The sequence below is a fragment of the Triturus cristatus genome, chromosome 2_1 (genome assembly GCF_964204655.1).
Source record: "Triturus cristatus chromosome 2_1, aTriCri1.1, whole genome shotgun sequence".
Lineage (NCBI taxonomy): Eukaryota > Metazoa > Chordata > Amphibia > Caudata > Salamandridae > Triturus > Triturus cristatus.
The window spans coordinates 464518161-464544255 of NC_140581.1; the positions used below are offsets into that span (position 1 = coordinate 464518161).

The window sequence follows — 26095 nt, forward strand, 5'->3', positions numbered from 1 at the left end:
TTGCCCTGCTGGGAATGCCGGAGGAGCTCCGAACAGACAATGGGCCGCAGTTTCAGGGACAGGAATTTCGCGTGTTCCTTGATCAGCATGGCATACGACATCGGAAAATAACACCCCAATGGCAGCAGGCTAATGGAGATGTGGAGCGGTGCATGAGGACATTAAACAAAGCATTAAGGATTGGGGTGGCTCAAGGTACCAATCTGGAGTCCTGCTTGTACCAGTTTTCGAGTGCATACCGTCAAACGCCTCAATGCACAACCAAATGCACAACAACGATCTCCTGCTAAATAGAGCAGTGAGGGGTGGCATACCCAACAGTGAAGTGTGGACCCCTGTGGTTCTGGATGTGGAGCAGTCCCAGGCCCGCCGACAAAGTAACAATGACCGGGCCAGCAAGAAAAGAGGGGCTCGACGGGCCGACATCCAGGTAGGAGACTACGTGATAGGAAAAGATCGACACCCGGGATCCAAGTTTCGCACACCATTTGAGCACGAACTATGGAAGGTAGTGAGGGTCCAGGGAACTATGGTCATTGCGGAGAAGGGAAATCAGAGAATAGCCCGGAACATGTTGTGGTTCAAGAAGACCCTGGGTCAGAGTGAGGTGGTGTAGGAGCCCGAGAGAGAGGTGTGGGAAGCAGCAGAGGCAGAAGCGCCGATAGAAGGGAGCCAGATGGCCGAGGCTACCCCTGAGAGACCACGGAGGGTGGCCGAACAAAGTGACCCTGGCCCCAGCGGGGACAGCCAGCACCAGGGTGCCGAGAGCCGAGAAGACCGGAACAGGCACCCCCACTACGGGCTACGCAATAATCCGGAGCCGAGCTCCAGGTTGCAGGACTTCTTGTGTTGAGGGCTACAAGATGAAGGCTGAACATTTGGTGGCTGTGAGACACTTGGTGGAGACAGTCTCAGTTACTATAAGGACATTCTGTTACAGTTGTTGTTCCAAGTTCCTAGGTTGGATGGGATGTAGTGAGCCACCCGGCCACTGTAATATTTTGTAGCGCAGTCAACTCCCTGGGCCGGGCGCGGACCAGGGAGTATATAATAAAGGGTGACGTCAGCGCACGTGGCTGACGACACGAACAGAGTACCTGAGTAGACGTCCCTTATTGCAACCCCGCCGTTAGTAGTTAGGCCTGCCTTGCCCCCCCCCCCCCCAGAAGTCGGTTGAAGGCCCGACTGCATGTCCAAGCGTTGTCCCGTGATCTCCTTATGCTAAGAGGTCCCTGCGGACTATTACAGCCATGTCTGTACCGCCTTCCTCAAGTTGAACCGAGCTGGGCCGATCCTGTTTCTGTAAACTAGGGAAGGGGCAGATGAATAAACACTTACCAGAAGTAAACAAAATGTACTTTTCCCTACAAACAATTTGACATGCCATGATCCGGATTTGATGTACGTTTTCTAGTACAGGAGGGCAATGCAACAAATTAACAAGGAAGGTGGAGCCAGTGCTGAGACAAGGGTCTGGTTCGGCTCTTAGAGCCCTTGCACGAGCCCTTAAAATGTTTGCTATGTAAATCATACTACAAACTTCACATAAAAATATGATAAAGTCTCGTCAAAATTTAAAAGTGCGCATTTCTTTAACACCAGGAACCCTCGACATTAATACGTCCCATTATAATACTGAAGTACATATTAATAGAGATTTTAAACATTTACCATAAGTGAACTAAGAAGCAAGTCAGTTGTCATGTAACTCCACTACAATACATATATATATACAATATATAGTCTGTGAGAAGTTGGCCTGGTATGTGCTATCCACTGATTAAAGTGGCATCTGTACCTGTCCAAACAACGCTTATGGTTATTTAAGAGGTCAAAGATAACCTTACAAAGCTATCCAAGTGGTAACTGTGGAGAGCAGCCTTCAGGCTTAGTCTTGAAAGAATGTTAAGCAGCTTATTTTACCAGAATGCTACCTATTGTATTGGGTAAATGAAAGGAGAACCACACATTCGTTATAAAAATATGTATTTATTGTTATAACACACTCTAAATACCTCACAGTATCTATATCATGCAGATAAACACAAAGCACACAATACTGTAGCACAGAAACAATCGTAAGTAGCACTAATAAACAGTGGGATCCAGGGGGGGACCAAACCATATACTAAAATAGTAGTATAAGAACCACGAATCGAGTCAAGACAGTTTCTAGAGGATGTAGAATCATTGGGACCCCAAGGAACACCCCAAGGTGAGTAAGTAGGGACCCCACTGGGAACGGGTACAGTGTGGGGACACGACCGCATGCGCCATACAATTCTATGGGAGAGTTGCGGTTACAGTTTTAAAGTTTTAGGACCCTTCCCAGTGTATTACGAGGAAGCCCTTTGGATCATAGGAGGTTGGAGAGCCACCCAACCCATGGATACCATAGTACCAGACTTACCTATCCCAGGGAAGCCGGGGGAATAGGGCTGAAATGGTGTAGGAAACCACCATCGATCTCAACGGAGAACTTCAAGGAAATGCCACTGTGGGAAAGAAAAAAAGTGTCCGTTGGAATCCAAAGGTGGATTCGGGATGAAGAGTACCTAAAAGCAGAGGGGACAGAGTCAGTGTCACTCAGGAGTGACCAGGGGCTTGGTAGACGAATGCCCACTGATGTCGGGTGCTTCAGGCGCGTTGAGGTTTTTTTTGACCCTGCAGTCTCCGGGACCAGGATATGGCGAGGACAACCAGGAGCTGGATATGAGCTATCCCACGAAGGATGTCGAGTGCTGAGGGGTCGATGTCCGTCTGGAGCACCAACAAGCCTTGGCAGCAACAACCAACAAAGATGGTCAAGAAAGGTTACGGTTCAGACCAGCAAGGTCCAGGAGACTCACCAAACACAGGAGAGTCAGGGCAAGCCTGGAGCAACCAGGGGAGCCCATGAAAAGTAGTGTTGACCCTCAAGAGGACTCACAGGCTGGAGGCACAGGAGTTGCGAGGAGACCTTGAGCAGAATAAAAAAGCAGCAGCCCACGGAGCACTCAGCGTGAGGAGGCCAAAGTTCTTTGGTGGAAATAATGCCAGAGGTTGGGGCTACTTGGTGCCCAGTGCACTTGTTTTGAGAACGCCAACAAGCATATGCACTTGCAAAAGTATGCAGGGCAAAAGGGGTACAAGTATTGCAGCCCCCATGAGGGATTCTGACCTCAAACTTGGTGAGATGGCAGCTCGGACCTTGAGAGACGTGGAACCCACCCCCTGTGTTGCTGAAGCCTTCAGAGTCTGCAGGCGCTCAGGATCAGCAAAACGGTCATTTGGGTTACGGTGCCTGCGGTTGCAGGGGAGTGACTCCTTCACTCCAAGAGAGATGTCTTCAGTTGTCATTGATGCTCCACAGGTCCTACATGGAGCCTGTATGGTGCACGGGCACACACGATGCTTTGGATGGAGTGGGAGAAGAAGTCAGGCCCAAACAAAGTCCAGATTGTCCAGATGGTCAAAGGTCAGTAATTTCTTGTTCAGAATCTTGTCCACGTCGGATATAGGGTCCTACAGCCAGATAAGCCCTTTTGTACCCACGGGAGAGGGTTGGACAGATTCAGGGGACCCTCCCAGGGGAGGGTCTGGACAGTGGGGGTTACTCCCATGTCCTTTGTCCAGTTTCATGCCAGAGCAGGAGCCAATGGCTCCCAGGACTGGTTTGAACTGGACTATGCACAGGGACACCAAATGTGCCCCTGATGCAGACTTTTGGTCGCTTGCAAGCACATCCACCCAAGCCTAATACAATAAATCCTGTCTGGGAGGTGGTCACACCTCTCTGTGACAGGATGCATATTGTTCTGCTTTCCCCTGCTCGAGCTTGGCTCAGCACCAGGAGGGCAGAAATGTGTCTCTGGTTGGCAGCAACCATTTTGGGCTGCTCGGGACTAGAAGGCTGGTACCTCACCAGGGACCTCACAAAGCTCGTTTCTGAAGGGTGGAGTCACACCTCCCACAGCAGATACCGGTGTGGAGGTATGATTCCACAATGTTTGACACCAAGCACGATAGGGTCACTTTCAGCTGTTTTGGAGTTGGTCATCACGCGGTCACATAATGCCCCTCTATATGATGTAAATGGCTGTAGCACTAACAATCAAGGAGAATTTACTCTGTAGGATGCAGGGGTGTCCTGCTCATGCGGTGGCACCCTCTCACTTAGATCCATGCACCCTTCCTTCAGGATTGTCAAGGCCTGCTAAAGGGGAGATATAGGTTTTAAGTGTAGTGACCCTTAGATATAGTAAACCTATATCTTAAGTAAGTGGTGCATGCACCAACTTACACAGGCTGCAGAGGCAGGCCCGTAGATCCATTTTGCATAGCCTCTCATGGGTGGCATAATACATGCTTCAGCCCATGGGAGGCCTCTGAGGTACCTATGCCCTGGGTACATGTGTACCATACACTAGGGACTGACAAGGGTACCCCAGTATCCAATCTGGAGTGTACCCAAGTACATGGCATAACATTTTGGGGAGAAAGCAGATAGACTGGGGTCCTGGTTAGCAGGATCCCAGTCAGACTAGTCAAAAACAGTGTAACATGATGGAAAAAGTGGAGGTAACCATAAGAAGCAGATCCTACTTTCCTACATAGTCTATTAAATCAAACACAATAGGTTTTGTACAACTGGTATTCTAAATTTACATATTTGAAAGTGCTTTCTAATTCAATAATAAAGAAGTGTTTTTTGTGAAATAAAATATTTGCCAAGGATCACACAATTCAAGCTGGTAAACCGAGATTTATTCAGGTTTTTTGGTTTCACTTTGTTCAAATCAGCCATTACAGGAGTTTCTATTTGACAGCGTCAAAATCAATGGGTGTTGCGGTAGGTGTTTTGCCCACCTCTTTCACGCTAAGTAAAAGGGAGCCTTATTCACAAGGAGGCGTTAGTCCACGTTAAGTGGCTAAACGCTGTCTTGTGAATAAGGTAAAGCCCCTATCGGCAACACAACGTCAGAAAAAGTGACATTGTGGTGGCGATAGGCGCTTGTTGTAAATATGCCTCCTAGTTTATAGTATTTTAAAACCTGATCAGTGTCTTTCTGAAATATAAATATAAAGTTTATGTGAAAATAGATACAAAGACTAAGAAAATTATGCTGGGAACATTTCTCAATATAGGAGTTACAAAAACTAAGAAGATGAACATTCTCGCAATCATTGTTGGAGTAGGTAGTTGCTATGTATTTGTGACTATATTTTTAGTTTAAAATATGGGTGATAAAGGGATCTCTTTAAAAAAAAAAACGTAGCTATTCATTGAAAAACCAAAGGTTAAAGTATCGTCATAATTAGGTGAATTTTTCAGTGTGATCATTAATGTTTTGACCTAAAACAACTCACAGAAATTCACCAGTTATAGTTAGCAGCTCTAACTATACCTTGCACCCCCACCATGCACTGCATCACTGATGACTTCTAAAATGATATAATTGATGACATCACTGATGACTTCATCCAATGAATGTGTAAGTTTGTTTTATAGTTTACATACTGGTGGTTAGCTACCTTATTACTTTTCTTCCTAATTGTGTAGACCCTGTGCCCAGCTAATGGAAAGTAAGTGTTTACAAAAAGCATGTGTTTCTAATGCATCATAGCTGTGTAGAGGTATGAAACATGCTTTAAATCTTTGTATTGAAGAGCAACTCTTTGTGCAGGTGGCAGCTGACTTGTGTTCATTATGTTCCACAAAGTTTTTTAGTACTGCAGAAAAAGTTTCCAGCAGGGTAAAGATTCTACATACTACAGCAGCCTTAAGTTATTAGACAGTATCCTCTTGATATGACAATAGAAGACTGTGTGCACCAGGTATATACATGTACTTGTTTTGCTTCAGAAAATGGGCTACTGTGAAGTTTTCACCACAGTATGAAGGCTGCATGTAGTATGATATTTAGCACCATCAATCCTTGGTTATTTTAGGCGAATAGTTGCTCTTTGGACAAGTTTTGCATAGAGTGTACACTGTGCTCAGGAGATACGTTTTATTACTCTATAGTGCATTTGCCATGAGAGTTTCACTATCTGCAAACAGTCTGGTACAGAAAAAACTCTCTTCATAAAGTGAATACTGTTTACAGTATTCACTTCTCTACTTATATCAACAACATTTATCATTGTAGGTTTGGTGACTGATAAAAGCTGTCTATACTAGGGCATTGTTTTTGGAAGAGACGTTCAGTATTTTTAGGAACTAGGCTTGCTCTGAATAGGTGTTTACAGATTGAACACTGTATCCAATAAGGGTTTCCCAAATATTTGTGGTTGATTGTTAAGGTGAACAATGCTACCAGTGAAGTGGATGGTATAGGGTCAATGTGGTACAAAACCGATACTTTCTACAGCTAAGTTTGTTGTTTCTCTGATGGCATTTATCATGGCTCATATTCTTCTGAGTTATTTTGCACTTACATTTAGAGTTATGAAGCTATACCTGTTTATACAGTAATGTGTACAAAAAACAATGGACGATGTCATTTGAGATGTGATCAGTGATGTAATAAATTATGCCATAGAACATGTAATGAGTGATGTCATATGTGAGGTCATAAGCAGAGTATGGCGGGGGCACAAATTATGGTGCTGCTAACTATAACTGATGAATTTCTGTGTTTTTGTTTAGTTTTTAGTTCAAAACGTTAATGTTCACACGGAGAACGTGCTCTATCGGCAGGACTGCTGTATTATAAGGACACTCATTCACTCCGTTATTCAAATTAGGGATCGCATGGTTTTATAACATTGTAGATTAAAGGAGATTTTTCCCAAGGGCAGGTTAAAATGCGAACTCTAAAATGGCCGCGCTCCCTAGACGGTTAGAAATGCTGGTTATGGGTCTAGATTTCCGGGACCGGTGACAGGAACCAGAAGCAAACACAAGGCCAGACACACATTCTAAATATGCAGATGCAGCAGTACACCGTTATCGTCAGAGGACGTGGAGTGGCTCAAAAGGGTACACCAACCCTTGACGAAGTGAGTGGGGGACTTGTTAGGTACAACTGGGGCTAATGGGTTTACCTTCGGGCCATGGAATGAGTGTGCCCAAAAGGGAAACTTGAGTAACATAATAGTTGAACCAGGAGCAGGCGAGAAGACTTTTCCGGACCCACCCCCTTCCTCTGTGGAAACGATAGCCATTGGAGAGTGGCAAATGGCATCTGCCGTATTACAAATGTATCTCCAAGCAGTATGATTCTTGGCAGCATAACCACCTAGGTCACGAGCAGGTTGCAGAATGCATTCCATAGCAGGTCCATACTGGAGAGTGAGAGGTTTACTAAATATTTCCAAAATGACCTCTTTGCTCTTTGATATCAGGCACCTTTAGGGCAATGCAATCTACACTGCTGCACTATTATTGGCGGAATAACTACTTTAGAAAGGAGGGCGGTGCAAAACGTACGCCATTGAAAGTCTGAATTTGAGCACGGGCTAATGAATAAATGTCCTCAATAGGACCAGCAGTACACACTTCTTCTGGAGGAACAGTATGAATAATGGCATACCACATAATTTGAACTGAGCAGTTTCTTACTTACTACATACAGATTTGCTTAAGCATTTGATTATCATTCAGAGTGTGACTACAGGGCTGTGTCCCCACGATGGTCCTGGGTTGAGAGAATGATTTATGAAACTCGGGTAAGACGATTATCAGTTTGCCTCATTGAAGGGGGACCCAGATTTACAAGTTCAAGTGGGCACCTGATTGGAGAGTTCCTATCTTCATGTGAAGTCGGTGTAACTTGGGCTCATATCATAGCATTTTTGGATAGGGGAGTAACACAGAGGTGTTTCCAAAAAAGTAATTTAAACATTCACAGGGGTTTAGAGTTTATTTGCTCATAATTGTTAATTGTTTTCCTTACAGATACAAGTGACAAATGTGTTACGGAGAACAAGTAAGGTTGATTCAACCATTTTTTTTTTTTAAATCTTCTTTTGATTTTTAATCCTGTCAAGGTGGACCATAAATAACGGAATTCAGGTGGTACCTCCGTAATCAGTTTTATCTTTCTTTCTTTCTGCACCAGTGATCTCTCTCAGGGAAAACTTTTTCCTCTTTTCACTTTTCTCTTTTTTCACCTCACCAAAAAATCTGCGCTCTGTCCAGTGAGATGGTCTGCACCTGGGCGTCGTAAGCGGCCCAATGATGAAGTATGCCACTACATGATCAAGTCTGATTGTGACATGTCTTATAATAACTGGAGAATGTGACTTGAGTTAAGGTGTCAGGGCACATATTCCCCATCCAAAACCACAAACAGTGAGACAAGGGAGTGAGCCTTCTCTGACTCCCCTTTTAACAGTACCACAACTCACAAAAAGAGAAGGACTAAGTAATAACAAAAAATAGACCCTATCATGAATTATTCTGTTAATTATTCTGTCAGAGTCTCTATCCAACCAAGAATGTAGGTAAGGAGTTGAAGAGGAGGGGGGGAATGGAAAAATCAACAGATTTATTAATACTGTCCTCACCCACTATGTAGTGGCATGCTTCATCATTGGGCCGCTTACGATGCCAAGGTGCAGACCAAAACTCTTTCCTCTTTTCACTTTTTCTTTCTTTCACCTCTCAAAAAATCTGCACTCCGTCCAGTGTGTTGGTCTGCACCTAGGTGTCGTAAGCTGCTCAATGGTGAAGCATGCCACTACATAGTGGGTGATGGCAGTATTAATACATCTGTTGATTTTCCCTGCTATTCCCCCTCATCCTCTTCAACTCCTTCCTCACATATTCCCCATTCCATGAACCAGCTCTGGAATTTTCCTGTTTGATAGGGATAGGTTTTTGCAATTTTCTATTGCCAGCGCAATGTTTCCAAGGTGAAGAATTTCAGCTGAAAATCTAGTAGTGCTGTTACAGATTAACCACTACCTTCATTGTAATTTTTACCACTGCTTATTAGCTGAAATGGTAGTACTCCTGGGGAAGTAAGTTATTACAGCAGAATTCCAACTGGTTGGTGCACATCTCAGTCAGTAGTTATTTAATGCCTGGTGGAATTATGGTCTCTGCTATTTTTGGGTTGATTATACTCTAACACCACCCTCTAAACCAGACATTGCGGTAACTGGCAAATATTATGTTGTTTCAGAGCACATGAACTGTACACTTTATTCAGGGGGTTGCAGGACACAAATACAGTGCACAGTTGGTCACCTACCAATTAACAATTTAGTATTGCAAGCCTTCTAACTCAGTATTCTGCCCTAAGCTTGTATATATGACCACCCCAAAGTATGTTTTAGAGATATTGGCATTCACGTTTGTTGTGGATCACAGTCTACTATTGATAAAAGTAAGATCAGTTCTGGCGTACAACGTATTTCAGGCTTAGAAATGTAAATACTCAATATCAGTAATTCTCAAAACCCTCTACCCTGTATCCCAACCACTATTTGCCTAGAAATCAGCTTTGTTCCCCAATGTTTGGCCCTTATCTACCAGTTTCTCCATCAAAAACCAATCACATCCCACAATAAGAGGGTCCGAGGCAAACGCCATAAACCTCCGCAATGTTTTTTTAAGAAATGTTTGCTCGCCGGGATTTAGTACAGAAGATAACCCTACCTTGTAGTCTGCAATTAGTGAGCAATCACCCCCCCCCACCCCCCCAGTGTGTCAGCCAATGAGCCCTGAAGTGAGAAGGACTTCCAAACATAACGATTTTGATTATGCTGATGTGAAGTGTTTTACTATGTACTGCCTAGACCAGTGGTTCTTAACCTTTTGACGAACCCCACTTAATCATTACTGTAATCCGGGGACCACCACGGAATCAATATTGGAATTCGGGGAACCCTCTGAGTCATTATTGGAAGTTGGAGACCTTTCAATGATTTGAACTGCAAAACAATGCACAAAAAATGGAGAAACAAATATTCATCAAACAAGTATGCAAATGATGAAATAGTTTCTTTAATTCAGAAAGAAATATGAAAAAAACAAAATTTTAATTTTAATGAGAAGGTGTGAGGTTTTCTAAATTCTGTTGAGAGAATTCATCATTCATACTATATTATGCTTGATGAACTTGCACTGCTCCAAGGAATCTTAATTTTAAGCCTTCAATTTAAAATCTCTTAAAATTCAAAGAGCAATTTAAAATGCTCAATTTTACATTTTGTGTCTTTATTTATATACAATGTATTAACCTGTCAACATTATTTCATTTTTTAATCAGACAAGGACCCCCTGAGTTGGCTTTGCGAACCTCTAGTGGTCCTTGGACCACAGAAGAGTCACTGGTCTAGACGGAAGAAGCCTCCGTGTATAATTACATAGTGTTAGTGCCTTTGTGAGTTTAAATCAAAGCATTGTTAATAGTGTGCAGACCAATTAATCTACACTTGAATTCACATGTGTATACTGACGTGGAACTATTACAATTAAAAGAAACTTGCTACAACATGTTAAAGTGTGTTTTACAGGCGTAAGCTAACTAGGCCTGAGTTAGGCCTCAACGCAGTCCTGTCGAAACTATATGCTGTCTGTTTATATTTCTGCCTGACACTCCAAACAGAAAGCTGTGATTTTTTTGTTTCTGAATAACACTGTTCTCGAAGAGGACCTGCTAGAGGATGCTTTTACTAACATTTTCCTAGAGCCTTCCACTTGCACGTGGTATTGCATTCAATCATAATAGTTTACTATTGTTGATATAACTTGTTTGTTCTGACATTTCCAGACGCCATTAGGTGAGAAGGGCCGAATCAATATTTATGACGTGGGTTAGTGCGAAGGTGAGGTAGGGTTAAATGATGATTCATCATACTGCAAAATGTTTTATTAAAAGTGTAATCTTTGCTCACGCCATGATAACTTTGCAGTTTCAATGTTTTCTTATGGAGAAAATGGCTATATAAACCTTTCAATTTTGGGGGATGAGCCAGAACTCTTTTGGGACACTATGCGTTCTACTAGGGATGTTTCCTGTTAATTTTGTGGAACATTTGAGACTTAGGGCCCGGGTGATATGTTGGGGAAAGGAACGCCGTTGCAATGGCGATGGAGTTCCCTCCCTGCCAACAGAGTAGTCTGCTAACAGATTTATATGCAGGTGGACCTTAAGTTTGGCAACGGCGGAGACCACTCCTTTTCTGCCATGGCCAACCTTCTCTGACCGCATTGCGGAGTAAGGACCATCGGAGGCTGACCTGTTGTCTGCTCACCTGATTCGGATGGGTGGAATGACAGGTCAATTTTCACTGCCTGTCACTGCCAGGAACACTCTGGAAGTAAGGGGCAGAGAGGACTCCCATGTCGTGGGAAGCATTGCATTTTTTATTTTCAAAAAAGAAAATCTTTTTGAAAATAAAAACAGGAAAATGTTTGGTACAGGGCTCAGCCAGCTGACGGAGCCCTTTACCAAACAGTCAAGTAGATTGACATGAGCCTTCGTGGCTGCAGTTCATGGCAATGCTTTATAAATGACCGCCAGCTTGGCGGTCATTTATAAACCTGTAGGTGGTTCCTTCACCGGGGCAACAGAGTAATTTACTCCGTTGCCCTGACAGAATATTGGGATGTCCACTCAAATATAAGTCAGGCCCGAACTCTATTTCTGATTTTGCCTATTATTTTGCATTGTTCCAGAAATTGAGTGTTTTCATGACAATGACTTTATACATTTAAAGGAGATCTGTATCTGTATTTTACTATCTCTGTGCTGTACTTTGAATTTTATTAAAAACCTTCATGGTATTTCTAAATTTCACTCTATAATTCACTTTTTTTGGTCAGTCCTTTCGTGTTGAATGCATTCTGACACGCTGCTTTGAACCTTGTCTCTGGAAAAACATTGCTTTATGATTTGAGGTGAACTCTGTCCTCGATGCACCCAAAATGTGGACGCGCTATTGAGTTACCATTTTCTAGGACTACAGCGCTCCCACAGTAGCAAGTGGGTTTCCATTAGGAAAACCTGGTGGCAACCACCTGGCAAAAAGAGTAGAGCCCATGTATTTTTATTTTGTTTTTTGCATATTTATACAGCGCGAACTCGACCCGAAGGTATTGGAGCGCTTTACATAGCACCATATTTAGGCACGGGGAGATTAAGTGATTTGCCCAGAATCACAGGATGTGGATGCGAACCTGAGGCTCGAACACTGGTTTCCAGCACCAAAGTCGGCAGTCTAGCCGAGGGACCACATCCCCTCCCCATCACATCCCTCCTTGGCTGGGGTAATATGATTTAGCCCCAGACATTAACTGAGACTATATAACCCTGTGGCACGTTACTAAACTGTGTCTAGCTTTGAAATCCTATCCCTAGCTGTATACGCTGAAATGACCGGATAATGCCAAGGAACTTACTAAGACGACTCTGACCTGATGTGTCCCCTCTCCCCCAATTATAACACAAACTCCCAGCTCACCAGCAAACAAACCCTGTTTTCAGACCCAGCTCTACGAATGGTGTGACCAGTGCAAACGCACCGGGCGACGGGCTAAGGGGGCACTGTGTTTTGAAATATTTTATGGTTTTAGATGAACCTGCTGTAGAGTGTCTTGTGTGTCCAGCAATCTCCAGATAGCAATAAAAATGTAACCGTGACATTGGTGATTTACGTACTTGCTGGAGAGTGAGAGTGTTATGTCTACTGGCAGTTTTTGACTCATCATAAAGTAGTGCAGAGGGGCATGGTGCCTGCTGCAAAGAACGGGTACCATGCAGATCACAGAAATGTATTTTATGTAAATAGCTCAGTGGGTTACTGATTTTGTTACCTGCACTTCATAAGTTGAAATCCTAATATAACTATGAACTTTCTTCTAAGAAATGTCAGCAAGCTGCAAGGTATAAATTAGAAGTTATGTTTTTTCCCAGTCTTTCATTATCCTAATGTTGCAAAAAGAGATTAATTTGGGGAGAAATACATTTTTATAAGTATAGGGAACCCAACCACAGTGTTACATTTTAAAAACTGTGGGGCATATTAACAAGGGCTTTATCTCCGCTTTTTTGGCTTTAAAAGCCAAAGAAGCGGAGATAAAAATATCGCCCTATCAACAACAGGGTGCAACATGCAAAATCGCATGTTAGCACCCTTTTTCACTACGCTTCCCTTTGCATCTCTAATGAGATGCAAAGTGGGCGTTCCAGAGCAAAATAATAGGAGAAATGTCGCTACGCGACATTTCTCCTATTATCAAGCTTCACGCTGACCCTAATAGAGTAAAAAAAAGCAGCGCTAACCACGGTTAACGCTGCTTTTTTACGTCTGCTAATTTTCAGACTAAACCATGTAATCCAATGGGAGGTGGATTACATGGCTAAATCCACCATGGGCTATCAACAAGGATATCCCTATCCTTGTAGTTTTATCGCTGCATTACCAGTGACAACCACCCAAAATGCCGCTATCGCTGGATTTTTTATCGCCTAGGCGGTTAGCGTTGTTAATAACGCGATAACCAGGCGATATTATCCAGCGATAGCGGGCGTTAAAAAAATGAACGCTAAGCGCCCTTAGCATTAATTTTTCCTGTTCCTTGTTAATATGCCCCTGAGTTTGTGCTTCCCTAGACCACGCACTCTTAAAATACACTGCCTACCAGAATGGTTGTCATGTGACTCCCACACCTTTCAGTCATCTTTGTCTTATGGAACATTTAATGTACACTGATTTACACACGTATGATTCATTGTTTCTGCATAATGCGTGTGATCTAAAGTGGTCTGACACCCTACAGTAGTATGATAAGCGCTATTAAACAAATGAAGCACTTGGGGCTATGGAGAGATACGAGTCACCAATACAGGGTGATAGTGAGGGAATCTGTGAAGAAGGTCATGGGGGCGCCAAGAAAGATTGTCGCTCTGTGAGCCAACAGCGCTTAAGTCGAACCTGCCTCATGTACTTCAGAACTAACTCCTCCACCGGGTCATGCAACACTAGACTACCCGACTTCCTGCCCTTCGCCCTAAACAATAAACCAAAACATTGAGCTTATTATCCATCGGATTCCCAGTAATCTGGATATTGAATACTAGACTCATCTCCACACTAATTTATTACCAGGTTTAATTATCGAGACCTTCCCTTCCCACCTGAGCCCCTCAGGCCCCTCAGGCCCATGAGCAGCAATAGAAAAGTGACCCCAGCCTTCAGTTCAGTAGACAAGGCTCCAGGTGAGCCCATTCTAGCCAGGCTCTTCCCCTCATTTTGATTCGGTCTCTTCTCACTCCCGTTAATGCCTGATCCGGCCTGCCTGAGGCCCTTCAAATAGTTCTGGGTCCTGCTGTAGAGCTGCTCCTTCTGAGGAACTTGCCCTGTGACTTAGCCTCAAGCCAGAGATTGTTTTTTCATATGGCATCTCTTCTCTTTTTTTGTAAATCTGTTTTTTATTGTTTTAAACAGGAACATTCCTTGGCATTTGACACACTATAGGTAAGCAGAGAGTTGTAAACATATGTGGGGGATCACCCCGCATCAGGATCAATAACTACTACATCATGACATACATTCAGACTAATTTGTGGTCACTGTCCACAGCGGAGCCAGCTACAGTCTCTTTGACAGTCCCGGTGCAGTCACATCGGAAGTGACGGTAGTAACCGTACCTCAGCCAGGCTCCGTGTCTGTGCGCGGGTGCCTCCCGCCCCATTCAGGTAGTGAAGAACAGGCAAAATACCCGCAAGTCCCAAAGATTATACATAACAAAACCTTAACAATGGCAGCATAGACTGTACATACAGGCTCAATACCCCCCCAGCTGTCAGTAACCCCCCGCCCCTCCACACCCCCCCGAGGATCCCCCATGTGTGTGCCTCGGCTGTGAACGTCGCTATGCAAGTGTGGGTGTCGCGACGCTAAGGGAGAAAGCAGGCAGGGTCCTATCATCTCGACAGAGGGGCATCCCCCGATCCACCCCCACCCACGCCAGCTCCGTCGGCCACCTCCTGTGACCCCGCGCAACCCTCCGCGCTATGGCATCTCTTCTCTTTATTGTAAATCATGGACCACCTTCACTTACCACCTCCCATGCTGCATCATCATATAGTACCAATTCACCCCCTGGGATGTCCTTGGGCTCCCTGCTATTGTCTTATATGATGTTTGTGCTGCTCCTCAGGGCTCCCACCAAATCACAATGGGTCTGCCCATAGTCTGTACTTGTTAGTCGGGTGTCTCACAACTGAGCATGCACCTTACTTACCTCCAGGAGTGGCCTGTGCAGGTAAGAGTGGTGGGCCAGGTGGGAGGGATTCGGCAGACGACGACTAGGGTAAATTAAATAAATGATTCATTTTCCCTTGTCGTCTGTCGAACCCCTCCCAACCCGGTCCCACCACTCTTACCTGCACGGGCTGCTCCTGCTTACCTCACCAAGGTCTCCCCCTCACAACACCACGACCACACTGATGGTCTGGTGACTTCTTATGCACATCCCAGGCATGTTGCAGCGACACAGTGCCCCAGCCAAGGCCTCTTTACAGATATCCCTCCCATGGAGCATTGCATCTCATTCTGTCTGTGACCTGGGGGCACGTGTGCCAGGCTGGAACATCAGCCTCCTCTCTCCCCTACTTCCTGGGTTCAGTGCTGCCATTCTGCCCTTTGCAGCAACATCTCCTACTTTCTGTTCAGCACTTCTCTTTGATCTGAGGGTCTGTGTGTCTGAGATCCAAGCAGAGGTCTTGGTGCTAGGCTGTTGTTTGGGGTTGGTACCTTAGTCTCACCCCTTATCTAACTTCTCTGGAGCCAGGAGTGCAGCCCAGCCAGGAGATAAAGAGCCTTTTCCCTGATGCTTTCTTTACCCCAGACCTCTGCCCCTCCGCCTGAACCCCACACACAGCTCCACACATTCCCATCGGCGAAACCCTCATTTTCAGGTGGGGTCACGTTGATTGTCCTGCCGAGTGGATATTTATTCGGAAGGCCATAGGAGAGCAGAACAAATGTGTCCTACTCCACATTCATCTCGGTCTTGTTCCGTGGTGTGCAAATTATGTATGACATAAGATGGCCATTGAAATATGCCTAATGCACAGAAACAAGGAATATTTGGAACATTTTGGCCACAGGCCTTATCAGAAGGTTCTGAAGGGAAGGTGCACATGGACAAGTGCAAAGTGAAAATGTCATATTTTCCCCTGCACTTTCACAAGGGTACTTTTCCAACAATGAAGCAATCTTCTTCTTGGAAATACTAATAAAATAATTTGCATGAGTTTCCTCACATTTACAAAGTTACAGTTCAGGTTGAAAAAGGAGTACCTTAATAACTAGGGTCACAGGAAAAAATGGTATGATGTTGTTTGTGGACATGGTTTAAGACATGAAACTATAAAGCCCTAGGGATTAAACGAGGAATTTGGTCTGCTATGTTTTTTCTATTCTATTTGTGGTTCGATGTATAGGTTTGGAAGCTAAGTGAGCATAGCAGAAAGACTTATAGGGCCCTATTTAGTCAGGCTGAATACAATTTAGGCATGATTTAATTTGCTAATTTCGTTCCGCCTGATTACTAGTTGTTGGACTTTTCTGCACCTGTTTTTTCTGGGTGTGGAAGAACCTGACTAGACTTTTTGCCTGGTAAAACCAGCTGGAGAAATTGCACAAGGCTTTGGCTGGAGCAACAGCCAAGTCACATAACTATTTTTTTCTAACGAGGGAAGCACTACTTCACCCTCCTGGAAAATAACTTCCACTTCACTCCCCTCCGCATCCCACCCCTAACCCTAAAGGCAGCAGCCACCACATATATTTACCAACTGCTGAGAGTAGGTGGTAAATGTGTGCGGTAAAACTGCATCTAATAGGGGATCCTGTGTGGTCTTCTTACGGCCGGATAAATACAGCCCCACACGGTCATTCCTTACACTATGGGTTTTATCATGTAATTGCACGGCACTGGGCGGATTTACACACAGTGATGGTAAACGTGCATGCAAATTTACAGTGAGGTAAATCTGCCCCAGTGCCGTGCAACTCGTAATTGGGTCCTGTGAGGAAGTGGATGTTACGCATGCCAATAAAACCAGAAGACAAGGGCTGCGTGAAGAAGACACAGAAACGACTGCAATGGCCAATCATTGCACAGATGCTGGTGAGACCTGCACTCTGTGACTGCAGGCGATGCACCCTCAGGCACTGCCATGACGAAGTGTAAATGATGGAGGACAGTACACTGAAGGATTTCTTTTTAGTAGTCGTTTGAGGTTGTTTTCTCTGACAAGCCTATACTTCTGCTTGTTTTTAGATGTAAATAAGCTCCCTTCTGATCAAGTTAATGGACTTCCTGAACTTGCTTAGGAAATTGATGGTAAATTAAGCATAAATTGATGATGCATTGAACTGATATTGAAGAAATCGGTGAAGTAAGAAATACATTAATTTAAACCGGATTAACCCTGAGTGTGCTGATTAGGCGGGAAGAAACCCCGACATTCCTTGGACTAGTTGAGAACATGGCTGAAGCTTTCTTCTGCCATGCTGTTCCTGGACCTTTTGTTCCATCATCAAATAAGTCCGCCTTATTGCACCATCTTGGATTTCGCATGTATATGAGCTACCTCGCGTAATATAGAGTGCACATTTCACCCTTTCTCATCTTTTTTGAATGATGTACGCTTGGGTACATTTTTACTGTTTTTCTAGGTCAGAAAATAAAATTTGAAAAATACTTATAAATCACCCCCTGGATATTAAAATGGTAGCAATCTCTTTAAAACCAATCTTCTAACAGCCTAAATTAATGTGTTAAGATCTAACTTGGAAGGAACAGAAAGTAAAAGCAATAGTGTCTCAATCAGGCCTTTTTAACTGTTGTTCGGCTTAGTTTTTAATATAATCATAGTATGCCGTTGAATGTTTGAACTGTAGTTTTCCAGAATAATAAATTGATAGAGTGAGCATTAAGTTGCTCCAGTGATAAGTCTCTGGCTTGCTCTTTATTGTCCCAATACCTTATGCAACACGTATGTTGTTTAACTTCTCTTACCTCAGCGCCAAGACCTGGAATACCCTGTCCCTCCCTCTCAGGCAATCCCCATCACTGACACAATTCCGGAGGGATCTCAAGACCTGGCTCTTCGGCTGAACCTCAATGCTCAGACGGATCAGCGGCCCCCCACCCCTCAGCGCCTTGAGACCCTCACGAACGAGTAGCTGCACAATACAAACTCCTGATTGATTGATTGATTGAATGATTGATTGATTGAACTTGGCACTCATAGCTACAGAAGCATGCATGTTGAGTAGCACATAATTCGTACAACCGTAATTACAGTATAATATAATTTAAAAAAACAAAATGTGAATAATATAGATAATACTCACCGTGAAGACCTTTTCTGGTTGACCGCGAGCTCTCATGTTGGTATCGTGGATTTGCTTTAGGATCATCCAGGCTTCATCATGTTTTCCAATCTATGTCGACACATGTCAAACATTGCGTGGTTGTAATTAGGGAGAAAAAGAAACAAAAGTCAAAATCAGGTGGACACCTCAAGGAAACACACTGTTTTGAAAATCTACAAGTTTCCGGATCATACCTCAAGCAAGAATCTAGGACTTTCCGGCATGAAGGTGAGAGCCACCACAGCAGAGACGCAGGGAAGAGCGCAAACAATCACGAAGACACGCCAGCTGTGAAACTGGTAGGCAGAGCCCATGCTGAAGCTCCATCCTTAAAGACAAAGAGAAAACAGGATGCTAATGTGGAGCCAGGCCAGAATATGTCATCGGTATTTGTTGAGTTATCGTAAGATGCTCCAAAGTATGGTACACTGCACAGTGTTTGCATTGTAACATCCATATATATAAATTGACAAATAATTTAAAAAAAACATCAACACGACTGCAAGAACAGTAAGGACTTCTCATGAAGACAACAGAACATAAGAGAGATGCGTTCTTGGGAGAAGGAACTAAAGAGGCAGCAAAGTGCATAAATAATCATTCAGTCTGAACTTTGTTGGGGAAATTGCACCATTTTAGATTGACATCAAGTGAAGGATAGTACCACTCATCATTTGAAAGGGGTCGACGCATATATTTCACATGTACCTCTATGATATACAAAACGAACGGTCTGTGCAAACAGAAGTGTTTCCCCAGAATGGCTCCCATTCCTCCCACCGGAAGACCTTCAACTTGCCTTGTAGTATATGGAGTCATCAGAATGCACTCAAATTTAATAGAAAGGTCAAACCAGGTACAAGGGATGCAAGGAAAAATCATGGTGCTGAGAAGCAGAGCAGCAGTACATATAAAGACCAGAACCAACACAAACATACACGATTTGGCTGCAGCACATCAGGTGTATTGAAATACATTGCATACTCAGGTGATTATGGGATCCTATATGGGTAGCAGAGAAGAAGGACAGCACAACTCTCCCAGATTGTACGCACAGTCGCTCAGCTATGCTGTTGGCTCATGTGCTTCCTTGAGTGTGTGTCAAGTGGTCACAGCAGCAGGAGATGTGACTTCTAAATTGGACTTGAAAGTGGAAGGGCCATCTATTTTCTACTGTGTTCGCTGGCCAGCTACAACTTGAGGGGGCCAAGAATAACCAAAGCAAGAGGATTTGTTACCCAAGAAAAACATATTGCCTTCAATTCAATGCAAACTAGTTTAAAAGGGCTGTAGACAAGAAAGTGGCAGTGGGGTATTAGGCGAAATTCTGCTTGATTGAATTAAGAGAGTTGGGGCTTGCGACCACCAATCGTCCAAGCTTCAAAATCTTATTCGACAAATGGTCACACAATGGATGGAGCAAGTTTATTTTAGTAGCTCCCTAGACAGTATGTGTTGAACAGACGAAAACCTTATATGAGGGAAACAGGTAGAATTTGCAAATGGCCTCAACATCTCAAACTGTACTATGCACATCTTCCCAGCAGATAATGAGGATCATCAAGAGGAAGAGTAGCAGTCCTCACTGCAGGCCAACAGAGACAGCCCTCATGCCATATACTGAACCACCAGTGGTATTATGCTACCTCCCATGGCAGTCTCATGGGGTCCCCATCCAATCCTGCTAAAAAGCTGATTTTTCAGAGTGGTGAATGCCATTTGCACCCACAAAATACATAAGTTCTGATTCTGTAGATCAGTATTTATTATTTGTGAGTTCATGTGAAGCCTTTGTAATTTATACATCACTTGAAAGGCTAAAATATTTTTATTAATCAGCACATGAGTGTCTCACTGACAACCTGCGCTATCGACTACGACTGAGCTTTGATCTATACATCTGTGGATCTTGTGGTTTATTTCCATAAATGCAATTATTTTTACAAACTCAGTGAGTGAATAAGTATTTGGGAGTGTTCATAGAACTGAGACTCCTGAGGTATTATCCATGGTTTGGTTTCTTTACGTATTCTGTTGGATGCCTCAGTCTGGGGTCTTAAACCACATGCAGGGTTAAATGCCAGCACATTATGAGTTATAATACTTCATACAAGAAAGAAATATGAATACAAATTATTATGGTGCACTTTCTTTTGCACTTAAATTAAATTAAAGTAAATTGTCTCATAGCTATAATGAGGGTTCTGAATGTATGTGTAGGATGAGCTGTCTTGATAAACTATTCTGCATCCTGCAGTGGTATGACTGTTTTGCTCAAGAAGAAACTGTAAAAATGTGGCAGGCTTCAGAAGTGACCGTTTTTTTAAAAATGTTTCTTGCCGCTGCTGCCGCCTGGTCCTGCATCTTCTCTCCTGCCTGCCTGTGTCCGACTCCAGGTCGGAACAGGAAGCAGGCAGTCAGGCTCACACCCCTAAGCCAATCACATCGGTCTAATGGAGCATTGTGATTGGTGTGAGCGCCATGACCCAGCTCTCAGCCAGGGGCTGTAGGGGTGGACATGTTCTCCATGCAGGCTGTAATGCAGCCTGCATGGAGAACAGGGGAGTGTGCACGGCTGTTTTAGGCGGCCCGAGAGGGCTGACCAAACAGTCATTGCGCACAGGAGTGTCTACCACTCCTCCCCTGCAGCTCTGCCCCGCCCCCTCACGTACTGCTGCAGCAGGAGGAAAAAATACAATGATAATAACATTCTGTGATTATCATTTTATTTTTTCCTTTCTATGTTGCTCCTGGCAGCGGGGCAACACTCCTCCGCCTTAGTGGCTGGCTTTGTTTGTGATGAGGGCAGGTCAGGTTTTGAAGATCCTTCTCTGATCTCGATCCAAAGAGATGTCACCAAACACAGCACTGCATTGAGACCTTTTTGTAATTTGAAAGCTCCACTCTACAGGCAAATCCATCATGTTCAAGAAGCCTCCAGTCCTGCTCATATCTCATTTCAACACCAAAGGCAATTTCCTTCTTGTGCAGGATTGAACCTTTCAGATGTCAGCATCTGCTTTGCCTAACCCTTCACTCCTGTCAAGCACTTGTGAGTAGTAGAAGCCTACTTCAGAAGTAGTACCGGATGTCTGGTTCATTGACTGATTTGAAATGGCTGCCCATCTTGCCTTAAGGGACGGTAAGTTAAAGCTCTACATTCTGCCTTGTTATAGGTTTCCAAACAATGTGACTGATTCACCTCCAGATACTTCCTCTCTGAATATGCATCTCATATAATTGGTTATCACTAGGAAAAGGCACAGACGGATCTGCGTTTCCCATGAAAAGCAGAGGGTACAACACAGGGATGGCTGCTTCCATCTTACCACTGCTGGCCCACTGCTTACCCCAAGAATTGATCTAGCGGGAACACTCAAATGGAGTCCCATGTCACTTAAGGTCTGCATCATAAATACTCTCCCAGGAAGCCAACTCAATAACCCAGTCAGTTCACATTTACAATTTTAAATATAAATAAATAACTCGCAAAAGAATGTGCATCCTTAGTGCAAACATTTGCAGATGACACAGTACTGAATATGACAACACATACTACTAACCACAGGCATGAAATAGAAAATCATCATGAGAGGGCAAGGTGGACATGCTACCAGGAACAGCATGAGTTATGCACCGAGTACATAACAATCTAATACATACATACACATTATTTAGAAGACAACCAGTCGTAGTTTTTTGGAAGGACCAGTGGAGGGAACATCCAGTATAAGCCAGTAGAAAAATATTCCAAAATAAATGTAGGAAATATTATAAAAAGAATTTTATATAAGACGACAAGAATCAATATTCTGACCATAAATAGTATACTAACGCCTTTTTAAATACAGAGTGATACCAAAGGGGATGATGGATGGAGCGCTTGAACAAATTAAACACTCACCCCCAGTCAACTGATCTGGGTTTAATCCATCATCATTCTTTAGCTCACTCCACCACCCCAGTTCAGACTTGGCCATATGCAAATCAGTCTGACCCTGTGCCTTATGGGAACAGTCCAGCCCAGACTGCCAAGCCATGTCTTCCCTGGACCGGAAACAAGCATCCTGGGACAGGTTTCGGGTTCATAACCCTCATCAGCCAGGCTATCTTGAATCCAGTGGCAAAGTGAGCAAGGGACCCACGTCTGGGCATACCCTACCAACTTAGGGCGATCAAAGCGATACCAAAGGGGATGATGGATGGAGCGCCTGAGCAAATCAAACACTCACCCCCAGTCCACTGATCTGGGTTTAATCCATCATCATTCTTTAGCTCACTCCACCACCCCAGTTCAGACATGGCCATATGCAACTCAGTCTGACCCTGTGCCTCATGGGAACAGTCCAGACCGAACTGCCAAGCCATGTCTTCCCTGGACCAGAAACAAGCATCCTGGGACCGGTTTCAGGTTCATAACCCTCATCAGCCAGGCTATCTTGAATCCAGTGGCAAAGTGAGCAAGGGACCCACATCTGGGCATACCCTGCCAATTTAGGGCGAACAAAGCGATACCAAAGGGGATGATGGATGGAGCGCTTGAGCAAATCAAACACTCACCCCCAGTCAACTGATCTGGGTTTAATCCATCATCATTCTTTAGCTCACTCCACCACCCCAGTTCAGACATGGCCATATGCAAATCAGTCTGACCGGTGCCTCATTCGAACAGTCCAGCCCGAGCTGCCAAGCCATGTATTCCCTGGACCGGAAACAAGCATCCTGGGACTGGTTTCGGGTTCATAACCCTCATCAGCCAGGCTATCTTGAATCCAGTTGCAAAGTGGAGGACCTGGCCTGGCAGTTCGGGCTGGACTGTTCCCATTAGACACAGGGTCAAGACTGATTTGCATATGGCTGGGTCCAAACCGGAATGGCATGGTGAGCAAAAAAACGATGGATTTAGGCGCAGATCTCTGTACTGGGGTGAATGTATGACATTGTTCTGCATTCTGTCCATCAATAGTTTTTTTTTGCCTTTTTTAAATACAGAAACATAGTGTTAATACCATTTACATCAACAAATTAGGAAATAGCTGACTAGAGTAAGAGCTATGCAGGATTATGTAAAATAGACACATATATCACAATGCTCTGATTAGACATACAAAAAAGTGCATTGGTGTTAGCTGCTAGTTTTTGGCTTTGTCATGGCGTGTTTTGTATTGTCATGTGATGTGCAAACTATTGTTCAGGAACCTGCCAGGCCCTCAGAACTCTAAAAAAAAAAAAATACTGGCTAAAGGCAAACATATTTTTTGGTCTCAAATAAGCACACATTACCATTGTAGTTTCAGGCACCTAAGGTAAATACTTTGTGTGGGAATGTGCTCCTTGTGAAACAACAGAATGGGCTGACCCACCGGCCCATGCTATGTGCTAAAGTGGGTGAGAAAAAAATGTGAAGCACACAGTAACAGACCAATGAACGAAGAGGGACTATGCTGGAGCAGGGTTTTTACTTTTAAACCAAATACCTGTTTCATTTTTGTATGTCATTATTAAAAGTACTACTGATTAATTAGTAATTACTAAAGATTTGTCGAGTCTTGTCTAACCAACCTTATTAACAGAAGAATTACACGTGGGAATGCAATTGCATGACTTAAATAATAAGTGAACTAAGCTGGTGAGCAAATTGACAGTATAGATGTTGCTTATGTGATGTTATTGTGTTTTGCGCTTTTAATTAATATGCATTAATGGCTTTTGATGTCGCAAATGGCTAGATAAATACATACACATAAGGGTATTAGCAGGGGAATAACACTGTATAATCATTGCCATGTAGTAATTATGATTTTGTGTTTTCTTCGCTTAAGTTGACCATTGTGGCCTGCTGTAAAATGGCCACCACCCGCAGCCTGCATTCGAGTAGATGAAAATATGAAAAGAGGCTTTGCGCTGACTGCGACCCTGTCCTCTGATTGAACTGAAAAGCCATGAACATGACGACAAATCTGGGAGTGTTGCCAGATGCCCCTGAACGTGAAGAATTGTTACAACTTTAAATACGACCTGATGAACTTATAATGGTCCCATGGATGAGATACATTTTATCCTGAAGAAACATCCGTAGAAGTAACGAATTAGCTATGGACTTCTAATTTCTATTCAGAATTTGAAACTATCAATACATGAGAAAATCCAAGGATGTAGCTTAATGTACCAAGACGACATAATTTCCGCCAATCGACTGTTTTGAAAGATATGTTTGTAACATTTGGAATGTAAATTCTGGTATAAATATTAGTAGACTAGAGAGGTCTAGCGCCACTTCTTCCCGAACCAATGATCAGAGGTCCCGATGTTGACGGAGAGGACGGTGACGCTACATGACGGCTAGAGAACTTTAACTATTTGCTGAGGACCAGTTCTGACTTAGAAAACGACTTTTAGCCAGAATAGGTAAATATGGAGAAAATGATCTTGCATTTAATTGGCTTTTCTTACAATTTTAGATAAACAAATATTCTGTTTGAATTACTGTGTCAGGTGGTTATTTTATTGTCATGTTTATTGAATATTTAGAGTGTTAAGTTGTTTCACCAAATCTATAGCAACTAGTTGATGCCATTGACCTCAGGGTACATGCAGATTGGATAGGTATTGAAAAGTGTTTTCCCCTTATACATGGCACGGATAGAGTGGTAGGATGAATGTTGGTGTTATGGGCCCCACCAGCGTGTGATGTGTGTGTGCGCGTGTGACTGTGAAATCACTCCGTTCGTGGAAGTAGAGGGGATTCGGAAGCTCCGATCTGCACCAACTACTGCAAGCCCCTAATGTATATGCATGTAATTTAGGCATATAATGGTTGTAAAATCAAAATGTCTTAGCTAACGCCCGAACTAATGATGAACATAGGGGCATATTATCAAGAAACGGCGTTAAAATTATCGCTGCTTTAGCGGCAGTAAGCTGCTGCTAAAGCGGCGATAATGGGCTTGATAATATGCCGTTGAGAATTCCCATAGAAGCCAATGTTCTGGTGCCAACATGGGCTTCTATGGGAATTCTCTGCGGCATATTATCAAGCCCATTATCGCCGCATTAGCGGCAGTTTCCTGCCGCTAAAGTGGCGATAATTTTAACGCCGTGCTTGATAATATGCCCCTTAGTTTTTAGCATTGCAATAATGCAGATAAATATGAATGATAGCAGTATGGAAGAATAGCAGAAATGTATCCAAAGAGGACATCCGTAATGGCTGCGGTTTTGTCTCCTGCTCATAGACGGTGCAGGGCAGGCCACAAACAGGAGGGAACCGAACCATGGGTCCAAGCAAACTCTTGACTCAATGGCGAACAGCACCATTATTCATGAGCTGCTTCACTGAATTCATTCAATCCACTCCTTTCTAAAAATAGAGCAGGCCACTTAATTGATTTTTTGTAAGCCCTCTAGCTTAGAGTAAATCTTGTAAATGTCTCGCTGGGTTTCAAGCTAATCACAGAAGGGAATCGGCGCCTGCTAAGATGATTAATGATAGCGGCAGATCTCAGCTCTCATTCTTTCAGGCTGGGTGGATGTGCACATGGTGTTCTCTGGGCTGTACCAGGCTCTCACACATGTCGAAAACACTTTCTACTAACCCGTCCCAAGCTAAGGCGGAGGAGTGTCGCCCCACTAATTAAAATACCCCCCCCCCATTGCCCTAGAGATGAACAATGAAATGGTAATACAGTTAATATACAGTTAATATGTTACCATTTTATTTTTCAATAACTCCTTTCCGAGCCAAGCGCCAGGACGGGGACGGGGC

The 26095-nt window shown here is 43.7% G+C and overlaps 1 protein-coding gene across 1 annotated transcript in view; it reads right to left on the reverse strand.

Annotated features, from left to right (window-relative positions):
* The window catches only part of SV2C (synaptic vesicle glycoprotein 2C), a 784750-nt gene that overhangs the window by 74122 nt on the left and 684533 nt on the right, over positions 1–26095 (reverse strand). Inside the window, exons 5-6 of the mRNA XM_085632286.1 lie at positions 18525–18658; positions 18310–18399 (exon numbers count right to left, since the gene is read on the reverse strand). Coding sequence (XP_085488412.1) covers positions 18310–18399; positions 18525–18658 — 224 coding nt within the window. The remainder of the gene's footprint in view (positions 1–18309; positions 18400–18524; positions 18659–26095) is intronic.